Source organism: Seriola dumerili, unplaced genomic scaffold (assembly GCF_002260705.1).
Source record: "Seriola dumerili isolate Sdu_G_001 unplaced genomic scaffold, Sdu_1.0 BDQW01000043.1, whole genome shotgun sequence".
Lineage (NCBI taxonomy): Eukaryota > Metazoa > Chordata > Actinopteri > Carangiformes > Carangidae > Seriola > Seriola dumerili.
Window position 1 is genome coordinate 2348679 of NW_019174298.1, and position 22501 is coordinate 2371179.

At 40.3% G+C, this 22501-nt stretch overlaps 1 protein-coding gene across 1 annotated transcript in view; it reads right to left on the bottom strand.

Annotated features, from left to right (window-relative positions):
* Positions 1-22501, bottom strand: part of LOC111217316 (membrane-associated guanylate kinase, WW and PDZ domain-containing protein 1-like) — a 102502-nt gene that overhangs the window by 65680 nt on the left and 14321 nt on the right. Inside the window, exon 2 of the mRNA XM_022739120.1 lies at positions 5242-5358. Within this exon, the coding sequence (XP_022594841.1) occupies positions 5242-5358 (117 nt within the window). The remainder of the gene's footprint in view (positions 1-5241; positions 5359-22501) is intronic.

The following is a 22501-nucleotide window of genomic DNA, read 5'->3' on the forward strand; positions in this document are numbered from 1 at the left end:
CCCCCCCTCTTCTAGCTAAGGAGAACAGCCATCTCTTGCTTCTTGAAAAGAAGGTCTGTGTACTAGTGGGCCTTACACAAAGCCTGCAGGGTGAATTAGAAAACCAAAGAGGAAAAAGGACCAGGGCTACTGGCCATCTGTCCCTCTGGGTTGGACGTTCCTGCTCTGAGTGTGCCTGCCCCCCTATTTCCCTCACATAATTCCCACCCCTACCCCCACCTCCCCTGATTCCCTTAGCCTATATACACAGCATCAACCCCACAGACACACACACACACACACACACACACACACACACACACACACACACACACACACACACACTCTGTGCCATGCATACATCACAGGCTTCGGATGGCGGATGACAGTGAGAGTGGAAAAAAGAAGAAGGAGACAACGAGGAGAGAATAAGGAGCTGCCACTTGCCTGGATGCAGAGCAAGCCCGGAGTCAGCAAATCAAGCCGTAATCCCTTTCTTTGTGTGAGCGGCAAACAGAGAAATTTGTCTCCAACAATGATTTCCCCGAGATCGGCAGTGGAGTGGAAAACAAGGAAGCACAGGAGTGAAGGACAGCGAGGCACACAGGGAGAAAGAGAGAGAGAGAGAGAGAGAGTGAGAGAGAGAGAGACAGAGAGAGAGAGAGAGGAGGAGATGGAGGGTGAGAGCAGCAGAGGCAGGGAGACAGTGGGAGCAGCTAGAGTGTGACAGAGAGAGACAGAGGAAGGCAGCAGCCACCGCCAAACCACAGGGACGCTGACACTCACTGGAGGATTTGAAGTGAGGAGAGAACGAGAGAGAGAGAGAGCAGAGAGAGGGAGAAGGAGAGGGGAGAGGGGAGGGAGAGATCAGGTGGGGGGAGGGAGGATTGGTTTGCTCTGTGGCTCAAACGCCGGGATAACGCCGAGATAACCCTCATCCCCAAGCAGCAGCTGTAGACGTGAGAGGAAAATGAATCCCACGAGAGAGCGACTTCTCTATCAATTGTGACATTTGCTGCACATGATAACAATGGCCATCTGTAGCAGCAGGGCTATGAAGGAGAGAGGGGAGAAGGGTGGGTTGACAGGAGGAGGAGGGGGTTAGGCTCTTCCACCAATAAAGCCACATTCACACACATGCCCAAAAGAGAGAGAGAGAGAAAAAAAAAAAAACACCTCGGCCAGTGGTGGTGGAGGAAAAGGCACCTGTTCGAGTCAAACACGGAGAGAGAGAGCAACACATGTGCTCAGGAGAGGGGGAGGAGACACGAGAGACACACAGACAAAGGAAACAGAGGGCTGAGAAGCGTGGCTTTTATTTGACTGCTTTTGTCATTCTGCCTTGTCATGCCAAGAAAATATTTGCATGTGTGTGAGAGGGAGAGAGACAATAAACAGGAGGTGGCAGCGATAGTAGGTCACCAACAAAAGGGAGAGAGGAGGGGCAAAGAGTATAAACATTTCAGCGTTAGACTGACCAGCATTAGCCTTGTGGTCCATGTGTTCTTTTTTAAGCGTCGTTAGCAGAAAAAGTACCAGACAAATACACACTCAAGACATACACACATTTTCAACATTATTTTAAAAGTGACTATTAAGCCTCACACAGGATGAGTCTGGTGATATCAAATGTTTTATTTTTGTCAAAGAGTTCATCTTAATGTACTATCTCTGTAGCCAAGGCTTGACGTATATTAGTCCTCTGTGCACCAACAAAAGCACATCAATGAGGCACTCTGGATGACATGTTCCTTTATCTCCATGAACGTGGGCACTGAAGTTTATTTTAAGTCAGTCCCACATACACCTTCCTGCTTCTGTAAACACTCACTTATGCACCAAATTCACATCTGAAAATAGTCCTCAAGAAATCCACTATTTTCTCCTGTCTGAGTAACGTTTGCTAAAAGCTAATGTTCCAGTACTGCTTTAGAAATAAAAATGATTCAGCTTTTTTTTTTTTTTTTTTTTTTAAATGAAACTATATATTTGTGATAAGATTTTCATCAGCAGTAGGAATCAATGAGCTTAGTTACATAGTCAGGGTAAAGAAGTCGGAAAGTATTGAGTGATGAACTAACATTGTTTGCTTTGGTGTTTTCATAGGATTTGTTGACAATAAGAAAAATATAGAATAACTCCAGCCTTATCTTTTAATGATTTATCACTACAGCCATAGAGTGGGCACAGTCCATTATGTTGCCATTTAATGATGCTTATCTAGAGACACTAGAGCCTTTTGTTTTGAGATACAAATCAGAAGAAGTGGAATATTTCCAACTAATGAATAATCTGGGGGAAATTCTTCCAGCGTGGATGTGCTCAGGTGACTGTACAACACACTGTCGTGTTTTATGCTTCAAACAAAGAGCATCATGGAACATTGACTGACCATATCTTACATTTTGTTATTTCTGCATTGACTTGTTGTGGTTAATTTTTCAACCATGACCAGTGTTGATGAAAAACTCAACGATGTGTTTATATGCTTAACCTATAACAATACATCATATTTTATAAAATGATCGTATCTTTTATATCTATCATCTCAATCTGCAAAGTAAATACAGCTGTCGTATAAAGGTAGAGGAGTAAAAACTACAATATTTCCATCTGGAATTCAGATTAATAATGTCAAATTATAAATTAGCATAATATGGAAAAATTTAAAATTGTACTTAAATACTGGTGAAATATCCCTGCCATCCCTGTTCTTAGAAACTCCCTCTGATCTCTTCTTCATAGACGAACTCAGGAATTATTGCTGCTATTCTTGTAGCGCTATCATCAGGTCAAAATGTCAACTTGTTCAATACTTTGGATTACGGCCAAACACGTGCAAAACTAATGTCATTCCCATCAGCCTCAACTGTACTTTGTGTTTGGTGCTAATAAGCCAATGTTTGCATGCTAAGACGCTAAACTAAGATGGAGAACATGGTGAACATTATATCTGCTAAACATCAGCATGTTAGCATTGTCACCGTGAGAGTGTCTGCATGCTAACATTAGCACATAGCATACAGTTGTGTTTAAATGCAGCCTCACAGATCCACTAGCATCACTGGAGACATGTTAATGGTGAAAGAGCTACAGTGCTGTTGAGTGTTGCTAATCACCAAGAGCTAATGTAGCTCTATGAAAGTTTGTTCCTGCACATGAGGATGTTTGTCATTACTTTCTTGTCAGTGAATTAGTCGAAATCATTGCACTGGGGCACACACTTCATTGCAGCCACAGCAAAGCACAGCGAAGCAGAAAAGATTTGAAAATAATGAGATGTGTTTCTGTTGGGAGGAACAGAAAGAAAACTAGAGTAAAACTCTGAAAGAAATGACTCCTGGAGCAGCACATTGTACCTCTGCTCTGTAATCTCACGTCTCACTGACTAAATGTTTATAGACCTAACTTAACTCACGCTACACAGAATGACCTTGTTCATTTGAGGCACACTGAAGGCTTTACATTTGCAATCTAATTACTTACACCAGTCCATTAATCATAACGTTTTCACCTTTTTACTCATGCACTGTTCTAATGTTTATCCATCTTCAACAATTAGTGAGCAACAGATGTGCATTGGCTCAAAGATTACCCTGTCTTTGTTAGGGACGACTCAAAGGGTTTCACTGACAGTAATGTCTAAATCAACATCCCAAAGCTTTTGGCTTCTGAACCCTTAAAATGAATGCAACTTGTGACCCTTTGTCACAGGTTATGACTAAGCATGGTTATGGGATGTGAGCTGACGCTTTTGGCATGATTAAGTGAATGTGTCAACTATTTCACTTATTTTAGAGATTGTTTTAGACCTGAGGAAGTGAAAGCATTAGTTTAAGGATTTTTTAATGGTCAGATGAGGTGAAAATAGACAGCATGTAACTATTAATATGTACATCTTCGGGAATTTTACAGGCTTTAGGAAAAAAGAAAAACAAGTAAAAAGTAAGGGAAAAAAATCCCTTTAATCATCTCGTGATCATCATCAGATGGCTTTACAATACCATCACTGGGAAAACATATTCAGCGTTTTTGTTTTGCCTATGTTCAACTTTAATATCATTACTGTCTATCCTCTGCACACGGAGGCCTCCCCATCGTCCTGTGATCTTTGCGAGAGCCCAACATGTTCATCACATAATCAGGCGGGAATCTATTTTCAATATATCAGAACATCATAATCCCAGGCAGGTCACAGGGGGAGGCTCAGAGAGGCGGATTTACCGGTCACATGGCTGAGCGCAAGAGGAGGACAGACAGCCAGAGATTGAGAGGCAGAGAGTAAAAAAAGCAAAGAACAAGAGAAAAAGAGAGAGGGAAAAAATAATACACCAATCTACTCTAGAAACCCTATTTTATTAATGAGCACTGCAATGCAAACACATGCAAACGAACACACACACAGACACACAAAACCACACAGGGGAAGTGGTGTTTTAAAAAGGAATGATGATCCCTTTCTTGGCTGATTAAATCATGTCGATGCATATGTGTGATAATCAAAACAATTCTCTTGGGGGGTCTCACACACACACACACACACACACACACACACACACACACACACACACTCTCTCTCTCTCTCTCTCTCTCTCTCTCTCTCTCTCTTTCTCTCTCTCTCTTTAATCACATCCCCAATAGATCCACTGTGCTGCTTTGTTAAAGCACTTTATGCCTCAACCTTTGTGGTCATGACAACTTAAGAAAAAGTTTGTTTTTTTACAAACACAAACATGACATGAGTACAGTAGGAAGAGTAGAGTTGGACTGTGTCACCCAACCGCAGATCAAACTGTTTGTGACGTAATCAAGCCCAGCTGTGGAGTCTGGCACGGTGCTGGGTGCTTGGCTCGAGCCACGCTTTTTGTATATTTCACAGCTATGTGAGACAGCTGCAAAAACAGTGCTCTGGTGCGGTCAAGACATGAGTGGCTGTAATGGGCTGTAATACATAACAAACACTACAGAGCCCGTGCTTGGAAAATGCATGTTTGTTTCTGTTTTTCATTTGTTGGAATCGGAGATGGTGAGGCTTCTAAATGATGAAAGGGAAATAAAGTGTAACAGAATGATTTATGGGTGAGTGAAAGGGAAGAATAAGATTAACAGGAGATGAAACAAATAAGAAAGAAGCCAAAAGAAAGTGGGTCACCGTAGTAAAGATGAGGAAATAATGCTAAAGAGTGGTTAAAGACACCACTCGTAAGCCAGATGTCCTGATTAAAGCATTCGCCATAACATTGTCATAACACTTTTACTCACAAGGCACAGCATGGCGATACAGATTGGCTCGGATAGTCTTCTGCAGCTCGTGGTCGGGCGAAGACTTTTGAAACCTCAAGCTCAGGTAGTGCTTCAGGTCCTTGTTGAGCTTGTGACCTGGAAACAGCAGACAGACAGAAACAGCTCAAATAAACAAACCTCGCCTTGAAAAAAAACCTGGTTGTCTCTTTGCTGTTTACGTGCTGTCACTTGACCAAAAGGAAGGTCATGAAAGGTCACGACATTTCCATTGTTAAAATGCCCCTGGAAGAGAAAGGCCATGTTTACTTTCCTTAGGCAATTTGAAAAAACATTAGACCTCTAGTAAATAAATTGTGTTTGCACATGAATATAAAGAATCAGCCATACTAGCAATTCTGTTTAGACACAGCAGTACTTTGAGATAAACGCTAATTCACCTTCAAGAGAGTACTGGCAACATGCAGAAAAAACTTTCTTGGCGATTAGCAACACTTGACAATACTGAAGCTATTTTATCATTAACAAGACTTTACAAGTCTCCAGCAATGCTAGAGGCTGCACTATTTCACTAAAAGTCTAAAACATCCACCCGCTGGTGGCACTAGAGGATGAGTCAGTGAATCACCAAATCCATTAATATTCATATTCTGGGCATCATAAATGCCTGTACAAAATTCTGTGGTAATCCATGAAATGGTTTTTGAGACATTTCAGTCGGGGCTGAAGTCGGGGACAAACTGACCGACGGACACAGCCATCCTTAGAGCCATGCTGCTAGCATTGCTACAGAGCACCATCTGACTCAAACATGAATCAAAAAGAAAAAGTGACACTCAGCCTACTGGATTTCATTTCCAACTTTTATCAATTTCATTGGATGATGATTGCAAAGAAATAAACCAAATCATTCAGTGTGAGTACAGCAGAGAAACCCAGTATGTAACAGGATGGTTAATTTAGAGAAATACAGAGACTGAGGCGGGCTTCAGTAATCGATTAAAAGAGTCTATGATTGGCTAGAACTCCCAGGCTTACTCAGCATCCACCCAATCAGAGGTGCTGATGCTGCTGGCTGAGTTTGAACAGAACTCAGGCACTCACAATGGGGCCAGATGGTCAGAGCTTGCTCTCACGCCAGGGTCTCATTTAGGACCATTTAATGATCTCCAAATATATCATCCATGTCTGGGGGAGCTGGCAAGCACTTCTTAGGGGAGGTGCCATGGCCTCCTGTCGGCCTCCGATCCACAGCAGAGGAGTCTCTCCTGGCTCTGTGCTCCATAATGACAGGGTCAGTGTGCTGAGGGGAATTATTAGATGCTTGTATTAAAAATGAAACAGCAGGTAGAGCGACTTTAGCTTCTGTAATGTGACGTATGACTGAGTGAAAAAGACTAGGTGGTTAGGGTATAATTGCCGGGGGGGATTTGATAAAATTGTTCAGATTTGATTAACAGTGCGCCCAGCTTTGCAAATACAGAGCGATACGGCGCTGTAGACTGTTAAGCCTCCACCCACACCTCCCTCAGTAGCGTTTTTAGATCAGGAGGTGGAGGATGAAGGAGAAATGAATAACACAGAGCTCAACTACAGTCTTCAGAAGTGACCTGTGTTCTATTTTAACATTTTAGAAGCAGAGGAAAGAGAGGGATTTTGATATAAAAAGATTCAAAATTATTTTTTGACTGTACAGTATTTTCCAAGCGATAACTGAACAGTTAACATTGAGAAACAGGATTCAAACAATGCATTTAGTTTTAAACCCTGTCTCCTAGAAATTATATTAGTTTACTACTAAACAGTTTTCCCTATAGCTGGATTATGTTCAGAGGCAACTTGTTTTGTTTTGGTTAAATATAATTAAACATGTTGTGTGTAAAGTAACCATGGATTTCTTCTGTATTAAATCAGGCCACAATTTTTCTCTAACCTTAACCAAGTACTGTGAAAGTTCAGTATCAATGTATTTGTGAATTTCCCAGTATATAAATTAACAACATTTCATTACAGTTACTTTTCCTTCAAATGCATTTGTTGTTGCAAGTTAGTTGTATATAGATGTGATTTCCAACATTTCTAAGCTAAACTAACTGGCTGCTGGCTTCAGTATATTTACCATACAGACATTAGAGTGGTGTCGATCTTCTACTGTCTACTACTATCTCTCAGCGAGAAAATCAATAAATAAATGTCTAACTATTCCTTTAAGGTTAGAGTTGGGGCTGTGATTGAGATTTGAGCGTACAAATCTTACAGAATGAGAGAGGCAGGAAGTGCTACTGAGAGGAGGAGAGGGATGGTCAGATCACCGTAGCAGGTGAGGAAGTGAAAACACTTTTGAAGCAGAGGAGTATCTGTCCCCAAGGTGTGGCCCTGTGGTCACATCATCATCTAATGCTACGATGACAAAAAAATATGTTGAACCTAAACTAACTGGTCCATGATACATTTGTCAACATGAATGCGGAGAGACTGCAATTCAGAAATAGTCCTATTGATACTGCCTACTGATTTGTCTCACACAAATTTGAAGCACGGTGATAATAAAATTTAAGGTGTAAATCAGATTCAGAAAAACAGCTAAGCTAATATTATCATCACCATGAATTTGATTCTGATGTCGGTATTTTCTGCCCAGAAGTGGAGACACTGGTTGGTAGTCTATTTTGCTGTATTTTTCCGTTCCTCTACACACACACACACACACACACACACACACACACATTTACACAACCCACTGTGTAATTCAGTGCAAGCAAAGCACAGTCAGGTAATTGTTACCTAGCAACCAGCCAGTGCTGACGACCATCATTACGGTCCCTGCTAGGCAAGCAGCAGTCAGACTGTAAAAGGAAAAAACAGATACAACAGCACACTTGCCTGCGCACACACACACACACACACACACACACAAGAATTCTTTCAATTGGTACGTCCTTGCATCTCAATTTCCATGTCTGTGGTGAGTTGATTTATATAAAAAGCACCTCATCAAAAATAAAATATGATTGGATCATGTGCCGGCAGATACATTAGTGTTTGCATTTACTGTCGTGTCAGTTTTGCTGGCTCAGATGCTTTCCCTGAGATAAGGACCACTGTCAGGAACAACCCCCTCCTGTGGGTATGTAGAGCTAGCAGAGGGTGGGCCGCCCAGGTGTCCTGCTCCATCAGTGAGAAAGTCATCAGATATTCAATATTTATGAGGATTAAAGCTGTGTGGATCAGAGATTACAACCACACCACTGTGGCTGTGTGTGTCTGTGTGTACAGTTCATACACTGTTTACTTTGTTTTCCCCTGGATTTTTAAGAACAAATGCTGTTTCCCTGAACAAATAGGCAGATGTTATGGTGCTGTAGATGTAGTGTAGTATGCATGTCAGTTTGAAAAAAAAAACAACGCTGATATCTAGCTATTTGACAAAATTAATTCCTGGTCCAGACAGACAGCAAATTCATGGTTTGACGTGATACATTTAGCTGTGTCCCAGTTTGATACATGTTCAATACAGAAAAATAAGAAGAGCCTCAGAATATGAGTGTTACTTTCAATTTACTATAACCATCAATTTTACTAACATTTTCAATGGAATTTGAGACTTTGGAAATAAACAATAGGCTTTTTTTCCTTGACCCATTTAGAGTGGTTCCCAGCAGCACAAAGTTTAAAATCTAACAAAAACAAGCAGATGGTGAGAAAACAGGAGATATTATCTCAGCTCAGCAACCACAGCTCTATAGTGTTCCACAGATTTCTGAACAATACACATGGTGAATTGTTCAATCACATGGTGAATTGTTCAATTCACCATGTATACTGAATGGAGATCCTTGTATTGTGTTCACTAAGATACAGGGCATTGTTACTGGGAATGTGATGGACATTCTCATACAGTGTCTGCTAATCCACAGAAGTGTCTCTCCTATAAATAGTCTGGACTGGACTGATATTTTTACTAAAGTGGATGGATTTTATTGGATTGAATTTTTTACAGGCACATATTTGATTTGAATACAATAGAGACTGACTGCATGGGAAGATATTAACGTTCGAATAATATTAAATTGAGAGTAACCAATCAAAGAGCTCTCTTGTAGCACACAGACATTAGTTCATCAATATCATCAATATCACCATATTAATGCTAATATGTCTATGTCTACAAGGAAACTAACTTAACAGGCTACTATAATTTTCCTCTTGAATTGACAGAGAGTAGTCTGCGGTTACAAGTGCAACTGTGTGTAGAAATATAACTACAAAAATAAGATACAAGTATCTTTGATGCAAGAAAAAAAAATGTATAGCTATAACAGCTCTGTGAGCTAAATGCTAACATCAGCATGCGAACATGCTCACAATGACAATGCTAGCATAGGCCTACTGATGCTAAGCTGGTGCAATCTTCACAATATTCACCATCTCAGTTTAGTGTGTTTGCATGCTAACATTAGTAACTTAGCACAAACTACAAAGTAGTGTTGGCATTTGCTTAGCCAAAGTCTTTCCTGGTTTTGCAGGTGTTTGGTCATAAACCAAAGTATTGGACAATTACAATTTTGACCTGATGATGGATGGAGCTAGATGAAAAGTCAAGGGATCATCAAAGTCTAGTCCAAGAGTTGTTCAGATATTTCAGTCTGCACTGACTAGAAGTGCTGAACCGATCAAAAAACAGAACAACAATGTGATCCATAGAGCCACACCACAAAGATAACTCAAAATGAAAGTTGAAGCAATTAATCAATTAGTTGATAGACTGAAAATTGGACTGTAGTGATTATTTTAAGTAACATTTTAAGCAAACAAAAGGTAATAATTTCACTATTTTCAACATGAACACTTGCAGGATTTAGTTTCTTATTATAGTTAAATGATTATCTTTCTGTTTTGAACTGTAGGTCAAGTAATTACAACAGGTCAGCTTGGGCTCTGGGAAATTGTAATAGATGATTTTCATGATTTTCTGACATTTTATTAATCGATTGGGAAAAGAATCATTAGCTGTAGCACTACAAAAAAAGTTGTCTTATTCTGTTTGTCCTTGAAAATAATAGACAATCAGTCTGTCTCTGAATGAGAAGATGGATCATTTGAGAGCTTGAGAGAGGATATTCTTGATTCTCATAACAATGAAATCACTACATCAGGGAAAATCTGAGAGATGTTTCATGGGAGCTGAGATAGTTGCAAGGCCGACCGGTAAAAGACTGTGTCTGACAGAGATCAGTGCTTTTCAACCCTGGATGAGGCAGAACAGAGATGTGTGAGGATGTGAGACCCCTGTCCTCTTATAGATAGTGAGAGAGAGAGAGAGAGAGAGAGAGAGAGAGAGAGAGAGAGGGAAAGAGAGAGAGAGATGGGTTTAACCCAAATAAGAGTGGATTATACACATCCTCCATGCCTCTAGTCAGCATTACATAACCTTAAATCTAGTTATGCATCCCTGTCTCATTTTGGGACAGGGGGGAGGGTGGGGGTGTGTTCTCAAACATCTAAGGAGATAGTGATTCACACATTCTCATATATATTTATGTGATCATGAAAGCACTGATATACACACACAAATCACATCTGTGTCGTAAAGTTTTGCTTGTAATTAGTGATGTTGCTTATCTAAAGGTTTGGATAATTTTAACTCACACAGCATGGTATAATTGTTTACATTTGGGAGGATTAAAAAAACAGCATTAAACATACCGGCCTGATAGAGAGAGAGTACAAACATATGGTTGTAGCTGCTTAAAACATCAAGACCGTGCCAAGCAGCTGCAGCCTATAGTGCTACATAACAGCTGTCAACACCACAAGTCACTACTGCTACCTGTCAATCATGAGTGTGAAAATAAACATACCAGGAGTGTTAGACATCCAAAAATGCAGTTGTGATTTAGGTGTTTTTGATTATTTGTATGTACAAGCAGACAAATTAAATCAACAGCTTGTAGAGAATGAACATTAATTCGAGAAACACGTCCATGTCAGTGTGTTTGTTGTGTGTGTGAAGCTCTGTTCAGCTGCTGATTGGGATTCATCTCCCGCCCTCTGGCTCAACACTGCCCTCTGTGTCTCTGAGCCTCACCGCCAATGAGTCTGCTTCACGCAGACCCGTTGCCACGGCAACCCAGAGCCAGTCAGTGAATGGGATGAGCCATGTGTGGTCATTGTGGGCTGCTGCCCCCCAGTGGTGGATCTGGAGTCTATGAAGCTGGACCTACATATGTGACTTCAAAGATGATGATGATGATGATGATGAAAGGGGATTCTTAATCCCTGGTTGGTGCAGTTGGAGTTAGATTCAAAATACCTTGTAATGTCAGCTACTGACTGAGACGTGAGGAGGACTGTTTTTTCCACGATCACACCATCACGCAGTGGTGGAAAGTAACTAAGAATATTTACTCAAGTACTGTCCTTAATTTCTGTTTCATGTAACTTTATACTTTTTACTCCAATATATATATCTGCCGGATGGAGTGACTGGTTATTTGTCAGATTAAGTTTTAACAAACAAAATATCTGATCAATTTATAAAATATGATGCACCATTACAGATTAATATATAAAATAGTTCAAATTAGCATAAAATCCACCAGTTGTAACATTAAAATGCTGCGTGTAGTGCAATGCATCAATAATACTATTAAAATAATAGGATTTATTTAACATTATAACATTTTTGATGCTTTAAGTACATTGTGTGAATTATTAATACTTCTTCTTTACCCCCACTGAAACCAAGGTGTTTGTAATGTACCTTAAACTTTCTGGCAGTCAACATCACTTTGATAGCAGACAAACAATCTGCGACTAAGCTGTAACAAATAAGTCTAACGGGTTTAGTGAAATATCCACACAACTGTTTTCTTTCAAGACTCAGACCACACATGCAGGTTCATTCTGGCCACAGCAGAAAAAAAAATCCTTAAATTACAGCTGCTCTCTGGGAGAATGCCATACAGTTAATACTCTAAAATTGATAAGTGACTAATTACTGCAACCAAAATACACATTATAAGATGAGTGTGGTAACCTGAAAATTTAAACATTTCCCACTATTTACAATAAATAGATTCCAAACAAACACAAACTTCACCAAAGAGAAATCTGTAACCCCACCCAGCTCCTGGAGTAAGATGAGAAGGAGTAAGCACAAAGATGCCAAAAGTCTGCATGTATGCGTCTAGTCGGTGCAACACTGGTCGATGCATGTTAAGAAGAGCTCTGGTCTTGTGTGTCAGGTTTCTGTCTGTGTGTTTCTCTCTGCCCTGGAAGTTGCTGCTGGTACAGATTTGCAGTGGCGAATCGTGAGTATTAGAGCCAGGCCTTCAACCAGATGAAGCAGTTGTGAAGTCTGATTGTCTGTCTATTCCTCAATTATTTACATTCCTGTAGTCCATACGGGTCCACCAAACAAAAGAATCAAAAGTTGTTGTTTTTTTTATGAAAGTATTCCAAGTTGTGAATATTGAAGACTGTCGGGCAACTTGTTCACTTCTTTCGAAATGAAAACTCATTTTTCAAGTTCTGGCTGGGGGTCCTTTGGGTGTCCTTGTTTTTGTCCCATCACTTTGCCATTTGTGCTGTAACTGCTGTCTGACAGACTAACTGAAGTTGCTAATCTGCAAGCTTAAACCCCTGGACAGAAAAAGGTAAACCCTGTGAGATAGCTTTGGCCTTGAGGCTTCAGGAGGGCCTAGGGTAAGGATTTTTGGTCCCACCCACCATAAATCAAAAGGTGATTGGTTAATTCACCTGCAGCTTTCTAAATAAACACATGGGGCTATGGGGGCTTCAGGCCTTCTGTCCCCGTTATGAAGTCCTGACCGATGAGTGAGCCAGCTAACCTTTTCTCTGGATAGGCAAGAAAAATAAAAAATAAAAATCTGATTGGATGACTCTTTTTCATGGTTCTAGGACAGTAACCCTTTCATTTCTGAAGCAAACTTGATAGAAAATGAGGCTAAAATTAGAATTAGAAGAGAATAATTATTAAATAAAAGAGATTAAATATAACTGCTGATATGTTTGGCCTTTCCTTAAGGCCTATAAAGCCCTGAGGATTTCCCACTGCAGATTAGATGTTAAATGACAGACAGGTTGCCCTTACTCTGGGTAAAGGAGAACAGACAGTAATTGGAAGACACAAACGCACATTGGTCTGCCTAATGAAACACCACCTGTAGTGATGACAGAGAGGATTATGGTGCAAGACAAGACGACCTCCCAAACAGAGGGTATGGGCTAAGGTGACACCGTCTAGGTGTTTGCCCATGAAACAGCCAGGAACACTTCAACATTTTGGGAAATTGGCTTGTTTACCTTCTTGCTGAGAGTTAGGTGAGAAGACTGATAGCTCTCTCATATCTGTCTGTTAAATATGAAGCCAGCAGCCAGCTAGCTTATCTTAGCACACATATATGCAAAGCTATGTGTGTGTTTGCAGGTTTATTTCTTGGCCAGGATGAGCTGATGAAGTTACTTGTCCTGGCCAAGATATAGTCCAGAAATAGTCAAGCTCATAACCCCCTCAAAAAACAGCACTTACGTCATTTCAGTCGTTTTTGCACACTTTAAACAAACTAGAAGTTTCCTTCTGTTTCTAATCTTTATACTAAGCTAGGCTGCTGGCTCCAGCTACATATTTAGTGTAAGTATGTATCTGATTTGTTTAAAGGGCTATGTCTTCATCTTTTTTGTAGACCTAACCTGTCAATTAGGGAGCTTTAGAGGTGTTGGTAGCGGGATTTTGTTACCTTCAAACAGAGCCACGCTAGCCGTTTCCCACGATTCAAGTCTTAATGCTAAGCTAACATAGCTGGCTGTTGGCTCCGGCTTCATATTACAAGAGTGGTATTTATCCTCTCATCTAGCTCTGGGCAAGAAAGTGAATAAGTATAGTTCCCAAAATGTTGAACTTTTCCTTTAAAACCATAATTTAGGTAGCAGACAATTCATCCAGATATGCTCAGTGTTACAAAGAGTATTGTTCTAGAAACCTAGTGTGAAGCAGTGGTCAGTTGGGGATTTCACTGCCTACATGTTATCACATTTCGATTAAGAAGGCACCATCCTGTCTGCACCCTTCTATCTGGCATGGAGCTGCAGCACAACAGGAGCAACAGAACACAATAACAGACACAAAATCACACAATGACTGTCCAATACAGCTTCATTTTTAGCAAGACATCTTGTGAATCTTTAAATTGCCCTCTTGTCATAGTTTCATAGTCTCATACAGGTCCTAAGCCATCTGAGGTCCATAACACAGAGCTCAAACCGAACACAAAGAGATGGCATTTCCTCCAGAGGACAAATAATACTGTATTTCCTCTGGCTGATTCCAAATAATGGCCACAGAGTAGGAACTGGAAATGTTGGTTCTTAAACAGTAAATTCCATTGTTTCAGCAGCTTCCTGTGGGTCTCAGGACATCCCGTCAGTCAACACTGGACTCTCCAGTTACAGATGAGAGCATTTAACTCTACATTATCCAGCAATATAAGGAGGGGGAGCTGTCTGAGAGAGGTGAACAAGGGAGGGATCCAACAGACAAAACTAATCTACAACTGCTCCTGCTCTCAGTGATGGGTTTCTCTCGGCTCTCTTGGTGTGAGAAAATAACTGCAATCTCCAGCCATTATCCTGGCTGAGAGACTTTATGACAGCTGATACAGAAGATGTGATACTAATGATATTAAACATGGGACTCACTTGTTTTGTTCTCGTGTCAATTGAGCACATACACACCCTCTCCTACACACATATACACACATATACACACACACATATATATATATATATATACACTCACACACAGCAGCCACAGATATAAAGGCAGTGCTTTTAGCTTGCTCTGTGCATGTTCACCACTTAACAGCGGCCGTCTTATTGCTGCCTGCCATGAGCCCTGCAATCAGAGTGGCAGGGGTGGAGAGGAAAAAACAACAATCACAGAGAGGTCCACCATAAAGCTCTGGACCGGTCCTCTGCCTTCTTCTTCTATAATTACCTCCATAACCAGCCACACCCAGCGCAGCTTTCATGGTCTTCCCAACTCTAAACCCTCTCAGAGAGCCCAGGGAGCATGGAGAAAGCAGACAGGAGCCCTGAATGAGACAACAATATCCTGCAAATCTCTTTTTCGCAATCGCTATCATGTAAGATCAAGAAAAGGCGGCAAGAAAGGCATGAAAAATTAAACATTTAATCGATTAGCAGAATAGTTGGCTTTTTTTTTTTTCCAATGGATAAACCAGTATATCTGCAATAAGCATATCTGTGTATCTGATTTATAAGTCTACCTCTACTGAGAATTACATATCAACAGCAACATTTGTAATACAAAAAGTTACCACATTCACAATTTTCTCCTCAAAACATTCATGCTTTCTTATTGTTTTGTCCTCTGATTGTTGGACTCATGATAGCTCTGCTGTTGCCATGTGTGACACATTAAACACATTCCAGCATTCATTAACACTGAAAGGATCCCGAAGGGTTGTATTAGGACTTAGTTTCATTATTGATTAATCTGTCAGTTCTTTCCTCTGTTAATATGCTTTAAAAACTCCATAAAAGATGAACTGATTATCAAAATAGTTGTTGATTAATTTCCTCTCAACTGACTCATCAGTTAATGGACTAGACTTTTTTTTTAGCTGCAGAGTGAATCATTTTGTAGACATGATGTCGCACAGATTTTTAAAAGAGAACACCTCTTGATCAGCTGACAACGAACAAACAAGACAATCTGGTTTCAACTACTGAACATACAAAAATGTATGGATGGTTTATGTTCTGACCCACTTCTCCAATGCTGTGCTGCTGAGTCAGGGTCAGCAGTGCATGATGGGAGAACTGGTTTGAAGGAAGAGTCACAGACAAAGACGCACACACACACACACTCACACACACACACACACACACACACACACACAGGCAAAGGCACAGACACACACACACTCACACGCATACACACACACTGAGCCGAGCAGAGGCGGTATGTTCCGCTCCAGTGCGCTGCATCTGTTCATTGCTAAATATAACCAGAGGAACCGAGGCCTACCGCTCCCTCTGCTCTGTGTTACTAGCTGAGTAGGCCAAAGGATGGAGGAAGAAAAAAGGAGCCAGGGAGAAGAAAGAGGAGAAAGAAAGGCTGATGTGATTGTAAAGACTTAAAGAAAAGAGTAAAAGCTTGGAGGAGAGGGTTGAGAGGAGGGTCAGTCTTGAATGATGTGGACACCATCCCACCATCCTGCCTGCACCCAAAAATATTTCAACACAGACTAAACACGGACTGCTATTCCTGTCAAATAGTGGGATACCAAACTCAACACACTCCAGATGGCAGGATCTCTATTCTTATTCACTGGGTTCATTTTTAAGAAAAGGAAAAACACTTCTTTGCGCCATGTTTCTAGAAAATGCACACAAAGCAGCTATTTTAATGTGTCCATTGTATCTTCTTTCCTCCCGTGGGCAACACGTGTAAAAACAGCGAAGCTTCGAGCAGTCTGAATCCTCCCTGTCGCTGATAGAAAGCATCAAGCTGCAGTCGGTATGTGAACATGCCATCAGTTCTAACTGGCTGATTCTGTTAAATGTCATTGCCTGCCTCGCCGTTACACACAAAGGGCCCCTCTGTCATTAAAGTCCCCTCTTTCACAGGAGCCGATGACCACAGGCAATGAGACGGAGATGAGATACACGTCCCCAGTCCTTCCTCTCTTCCTCCCTCCCTCCCTCCCTCCCTCACTCCCTCCCTCACTCCCTCACTCCCTCCCTCCACTGCTGCCTCAGACTGGAACACATCACACCACAGAGACGAGTGTGTCATCACCAGTCACCTAATATGATGAAACTCACAATAAAACACAAGACAAGAAATTACCACATTAGGCTTGAATTATAGTTTATAGGCATCTGGATGAAGGAGTGGAAAAGGAGAAGCCTTTCCAGTGGGTGTAATAACCACTAATTTGTACCTTGAGGTCTGTAATTGAAGGGGCTTCTTGTGCAGTTGATGTGGCACACAAACAAACCGGCAGAGCTGGTGGAGAGTAGGAGACGGGACATCCAGTGACCTATATATCTGATTTCTCTGCTAATATTAATTAACATACATATGGAACACCCACTTTCACAAAAATAGCTGCTCTAACCAAGGGGCTATCCATCAGATATACAGAGTTGTATGTGGGGAGATATCTGACAGACAGGAGGCCCCACAGGGAGATTCATTATATTAATCTGTCATGTGAATTTCCTCAGTTAGTTGCTATACCAGAATTTTGTGCTGAGAAGAAGAACTATTTCAGAAACGCCAGTCAGGCAAGTTTGTCAGAGGATTTAGCTAATATGCTAAAAATTAATAAATAAAACCTTAAACCAGAAAGTGAGGCAACATTGCAAAGAATTACAGACGGTGGGGGGATAAAAAAAAAAAAGCAAGAGCAGGGCACACGTCTCAGTCTCTATCAAAACCGTCTGAGAGCAGAGATAACACCCAGCAGACTGACAGCTGGGGATCAACAGCTGAGATAAGATTAAAGAGAGGCCTTAGATCTCAGCCGCCAGCCTTGTTGTTATGATGCTGCAAACCTTCATAGGTGCCTATCAGTCCTGCCTCTTCAAACATAATAATCCTCAATGTACATACACATGTTTTGTTTTCTTTTTTCTTTTTTTTTTTAAATTGACAGAATGAGAGACAAAGAAACAGAAAAGAGCAACAGAGAAACCATGAAAGTGACATTGCTAATCATTAAGTGAAAACATTTTTAAAGTTTCAAGTAAAAAGAAGTGTTTTTTAATAAAACCTTTAAATAACACTAAAAGCAGTGAAAACTGATGTCTTCTATTTCCTAAACTCCATGCCATGTACGGCCTCCAGCTGTTGGTGATGCAACACGATTGATTCGTCAGGTAAATCTACCAAGTATCCTCATGGGTGACGACATGACAGATGGTCTGGAGAACGGGAGAGTCTGTCCATTTCTGTAAGAGCCGTGCGTAAACAGACGCATGCGCAAACGGACAGACCTCAACCTAAAAAGATAAAAATGGATCTGTAACCAACCAGAGGCACAATGATGAAGATAAAATACAAAACGATTATGACGTTTCCTGCAAAATGTTCACTGTGCCATTAAAAAGACATTTCAAGTGACACAAACCATGTCAAGTGTCTCAGCTTTCTTCGTTGTGCTCAGTGAAGAGACGAAACTAAAGCATCCATTAAACCACTGACATGGCCCGTCTCTGCCTTCAGCGGTCGAACTGCCTCAGATTAAAGGCGAATATGCGTCCGTGTGTGACGTTGAACTGCAGTCACACTTTGTGCTTCCTTTATAAACCGCTCTCAAACCATCAAATATCTGACCTTCAGGCTGTGAGACATCGCAGATTCTCCTTCACAGCTGGATAGCACCGAACACGGAGATGATTGCGAGACATTTGAGATGGAAGTACGAAAAGGAGATAACCAACAGGTGGAGACACAGAAAGAGGGAAAAAGGGGGGAAAGAACTGCATGTGAGGCCTTTGAAATTAATGGAGAGATGGAGCGTGGCAGGGAGCTGTGTCATTACGCTGCTGAGCAAAGTGAGTGACGATGAGGATCAGCGATTCTACAAGAAGGAAAGACATTTGAAACTTCTGTGCTTCAACCAAAATGATTTAAACTTTAGTTTCCCCATTAGAAGAATTATTAAACGTAGATCTGAAAGGATTAAATTATTAATAGATTGACAGAAAATTTATCAGCAACTAAATCTTAAAAGCAGCTTTTTCAGCGTGAATATGTTAAGCTGTTTGGTTCATAAAAACTCTATTGTGTTTTAAAGTTGAAACAATTACTCGATTAATGGATTAGTTAATCGACAAAAATTAATCAGTAACTTTTTTGACAATCAATTAAATGTTTCAGTAATTTTTTTAAGCAAAAATGCCAGGCATTTTCTGAATTGTGAGAGTAGTTAACTGAATATCTTTGTGTTTTGGATCGATGGTCAGATAAAACAAGGAATTTTAAAGATGGCACCATGTGTTCAGCAAAATTATAGTCAGTGTTTCACTATTTCTTTACATTTTAAGGACCAAACATTTAATTGGGAGAGCACTCATTAGATGAGATGATAATGAGAATAACCATTAATAATCATTTATTATAACCCTAGTCTGTTTGCCAATTTAGTTTGGTCCGGTTAGGCTGGTGTGAAAGCTGTCAACTGAACTCTGGTGTGGTCTAATAGATCAGATTGAGACCACCTGAAAAGTGTGTCAGTCCGCTGAGTTGCAGTCTCGGCTGGCAGTGCTCGTAATCACTTATTTTTCATGAGCTCTTTGTGACAAAGAACATAAATAAACACGAAAGGCAGAGTAAAGAACAGAACATCACAGTGAATAGTATCTTTTGATTTTGGACTTTTGATCAGAAAAAACATGCTATTTGAAGAACGTCTGGTTGGGCCCTGGGAAATCTTGATGGGCATTTTTCGCCATCTTCTGATATTGTGAGGACCAAACAAATCATTAAATGATCAAAAAATGAAATGCTAAATAAAATGATTAAAAAAAAGAAAAAGAAAGAAGAAAAGAGAGAATGAGAGAATGACACAGAAATATCTGGAGTTTTCTGATCAAAGCTTGAAGCTTGTTATCTCCGTACCTCAGTTTCCTCTTCTGCACTGAATATGAAGCACTCAAGACAAAATCTTCCATTATGGCTCCTGAGGCACAAGCTGTACCTTTGAAATATGAAAAGACACTGGCAACCATTCCTGCTGACTGTTTGATGAGTATGAAGATGGACAGAAACGTGTTGACAGTTTAAAAATAAATACAATAAAATAAACAGTTGTCTGAATCAGACATGATTACATAATCACGGTTAATATTAATATGTTGAGATCACCAAAATGGGATCAGGCGCTGCTTCCCACTCGTTGCAATTCTGTGTAGTGTTTAATTGTGGCTGCTGTGAGTGCTTTAATGAGGCACTCATTCATTGTGTTTGATGTAACATAATATGTCAAGTCCTTGTCCTCTGAGCTCTCTCATAATGAGGGCCTGTTGTCACCCAGAATTGGCGATCATATATCAGGATACAACATATCACCCAGAATTAGGATGATTTATAAAGGGATCTGATGGAACAACATAAACAGTCATCTGGGCCTGTTTAAGGTTTTAAAATGAGGCTGATTTCTCATTTAACACATCCTCTTTTGTTCCTTCTCTGGCCCGCGTGGTATCATCACTCCATTGAAGGCTATTGTCATATGAATGCTAAAACCCGATTAGTAATTCCTTCCTTCCCACGTCCTTCATACTAATGACAAGGAATCCACAAGCGCTGGAGAGACAATAGGACTGGACAATTTCCAGTGCTTACCCAGGCACATTCAAGCCAGTGATGAGTTCAAGGTCTACGAGAAGGAAGGATGTGTATTAATTGTAGCCAAACATAGTGAAGACCTTGTGCCTTTTTAAAAGCATTTCCTGCAAGACGGCCAGTCTGAAAGGTACGATCCACATGGCAAGTTAAATCTGGCAATGGGGTTTTCTTATTTTAACATGAAAATACTGACAAGCCTGTAGGGCCGGATAATACATTCATTGTTAGTCAAAGGTGAATATTTACAGGTTATCTTGGTCTTCTGAATATCTTTTGGTTTTGGACTGTTGAGCAGACAAAACTGGCAGCATCTTTCACTATTTCTGACGTGTTTTAGACTAAATGATGAATCAACTAATCAAGAAAATTATACTAAAAATGTTTCATGAGATGCAGCGCTACAATATTCATTTGGCCAAATTTATTATTTATCCAATTTATTTGTGACCATGTCCGACCCATGGCCCTTTGATTCATGTCATCCCCTCTCTCTCTCTCTCCAAACTATCCTGTCTCTCTCTCTTGCTGCTACTCTAATAAAAGCATAGAAAAGCCCCAAAAAGATTTATAAGCAGTGTGCAAACAAATAATCCGTGGTTTATTAGACACTCTTATGTAGTTGCAAATATAGATGAGAACATTTGTTTATTCATGTATTCGTCAACTACAGTAACTCTTCTTGTGAAGCATTCATACTGTATGTGTATGAATAACAGACGATATAATATTACAGTTTTAATAATATGAAATAAGCCTTTGTGTTTTACGTGAAAATCAATCATTTATTTACAGTAATTACTTAAAACTTCATTTATTTATATATACCCCCTTTTCACTGTCCATGACAAATGAACAATCTTCTGCCACTGATGACTGACATTAGATCTGGCTGAAAACCCACGGGAGACCTAGTAAGTAGCTCTTGAGTTCAAGTGTTTTGTTTTTTTTTGTTTGTTTTTTTTAAATCATACTATTTCCAAGTTGAAGCATAAACCTTAAAGCTCAACATGTCTCAACGTGAGATTTGACCACATTTTTAAACCTACGTGTGAATGATCTGTACATGTGTCCAAATAAACAAATGCTTTGTACCATAATAAGTGTAACTGTTACTGTAGTGGGTTATAGATTAGTGTGCTCACTCATTCGTATTGGTTTGTTGTAATTTACCACTTAGGTATTTTGATTATTTAACATTAAGAATAAAAAAGATTAAACTGCATGGCTGGATGCCACAAGCGGTAAGTGAGAAAATATCTTATTTCATTTTATTTAGGTGAACCAACCATTTAAAAGCTGTTCAGTCCATAAGATTGGAAATCACCACGATTCAGTTACAAACAGATGCAGTCTTTGGAAACTTTCTTTAAAATTTAAAACTTTGTTTGCAAAGTCAAGGATGCTCCAAGCCTCTGACATTCAATATTTGAGAGTTGGCTGCCAAGAAGCATCGCAGCCATGAAGTATGGCTTCACAAATCAAAGGCAAACAGTTACCAAACACAGTTTCCTTGAACACGCCGATGTGGAGTGTTTTCAGAGCAGTCCCTGGCTGCAAATGCATCAGAGGGTGATGACAACTTCAGGGAGGACTTAATGCTCTGAGTCAGTGTTGCATCTCTGCTGGGAATCAATCTTTCCAAAACATTTGGAGGTCATGTAAAATACACACTTTGTTGTTCAAAGACTAAAACTGCCGAATCACCAATAACATTTGCTTTAGCTTTTCTCAGTGTGTTAAACTGTCATCCAGTCTCCTGTTGTTTCATCCTAACAAATGACAAATGTTCAGATTACAGCCAAACCACAGTCCTGCCCTTTATCTCACCCTGCCTGACCTGCCCAGCACAAAGTATTTCTCCTCTCTCTGCACCCG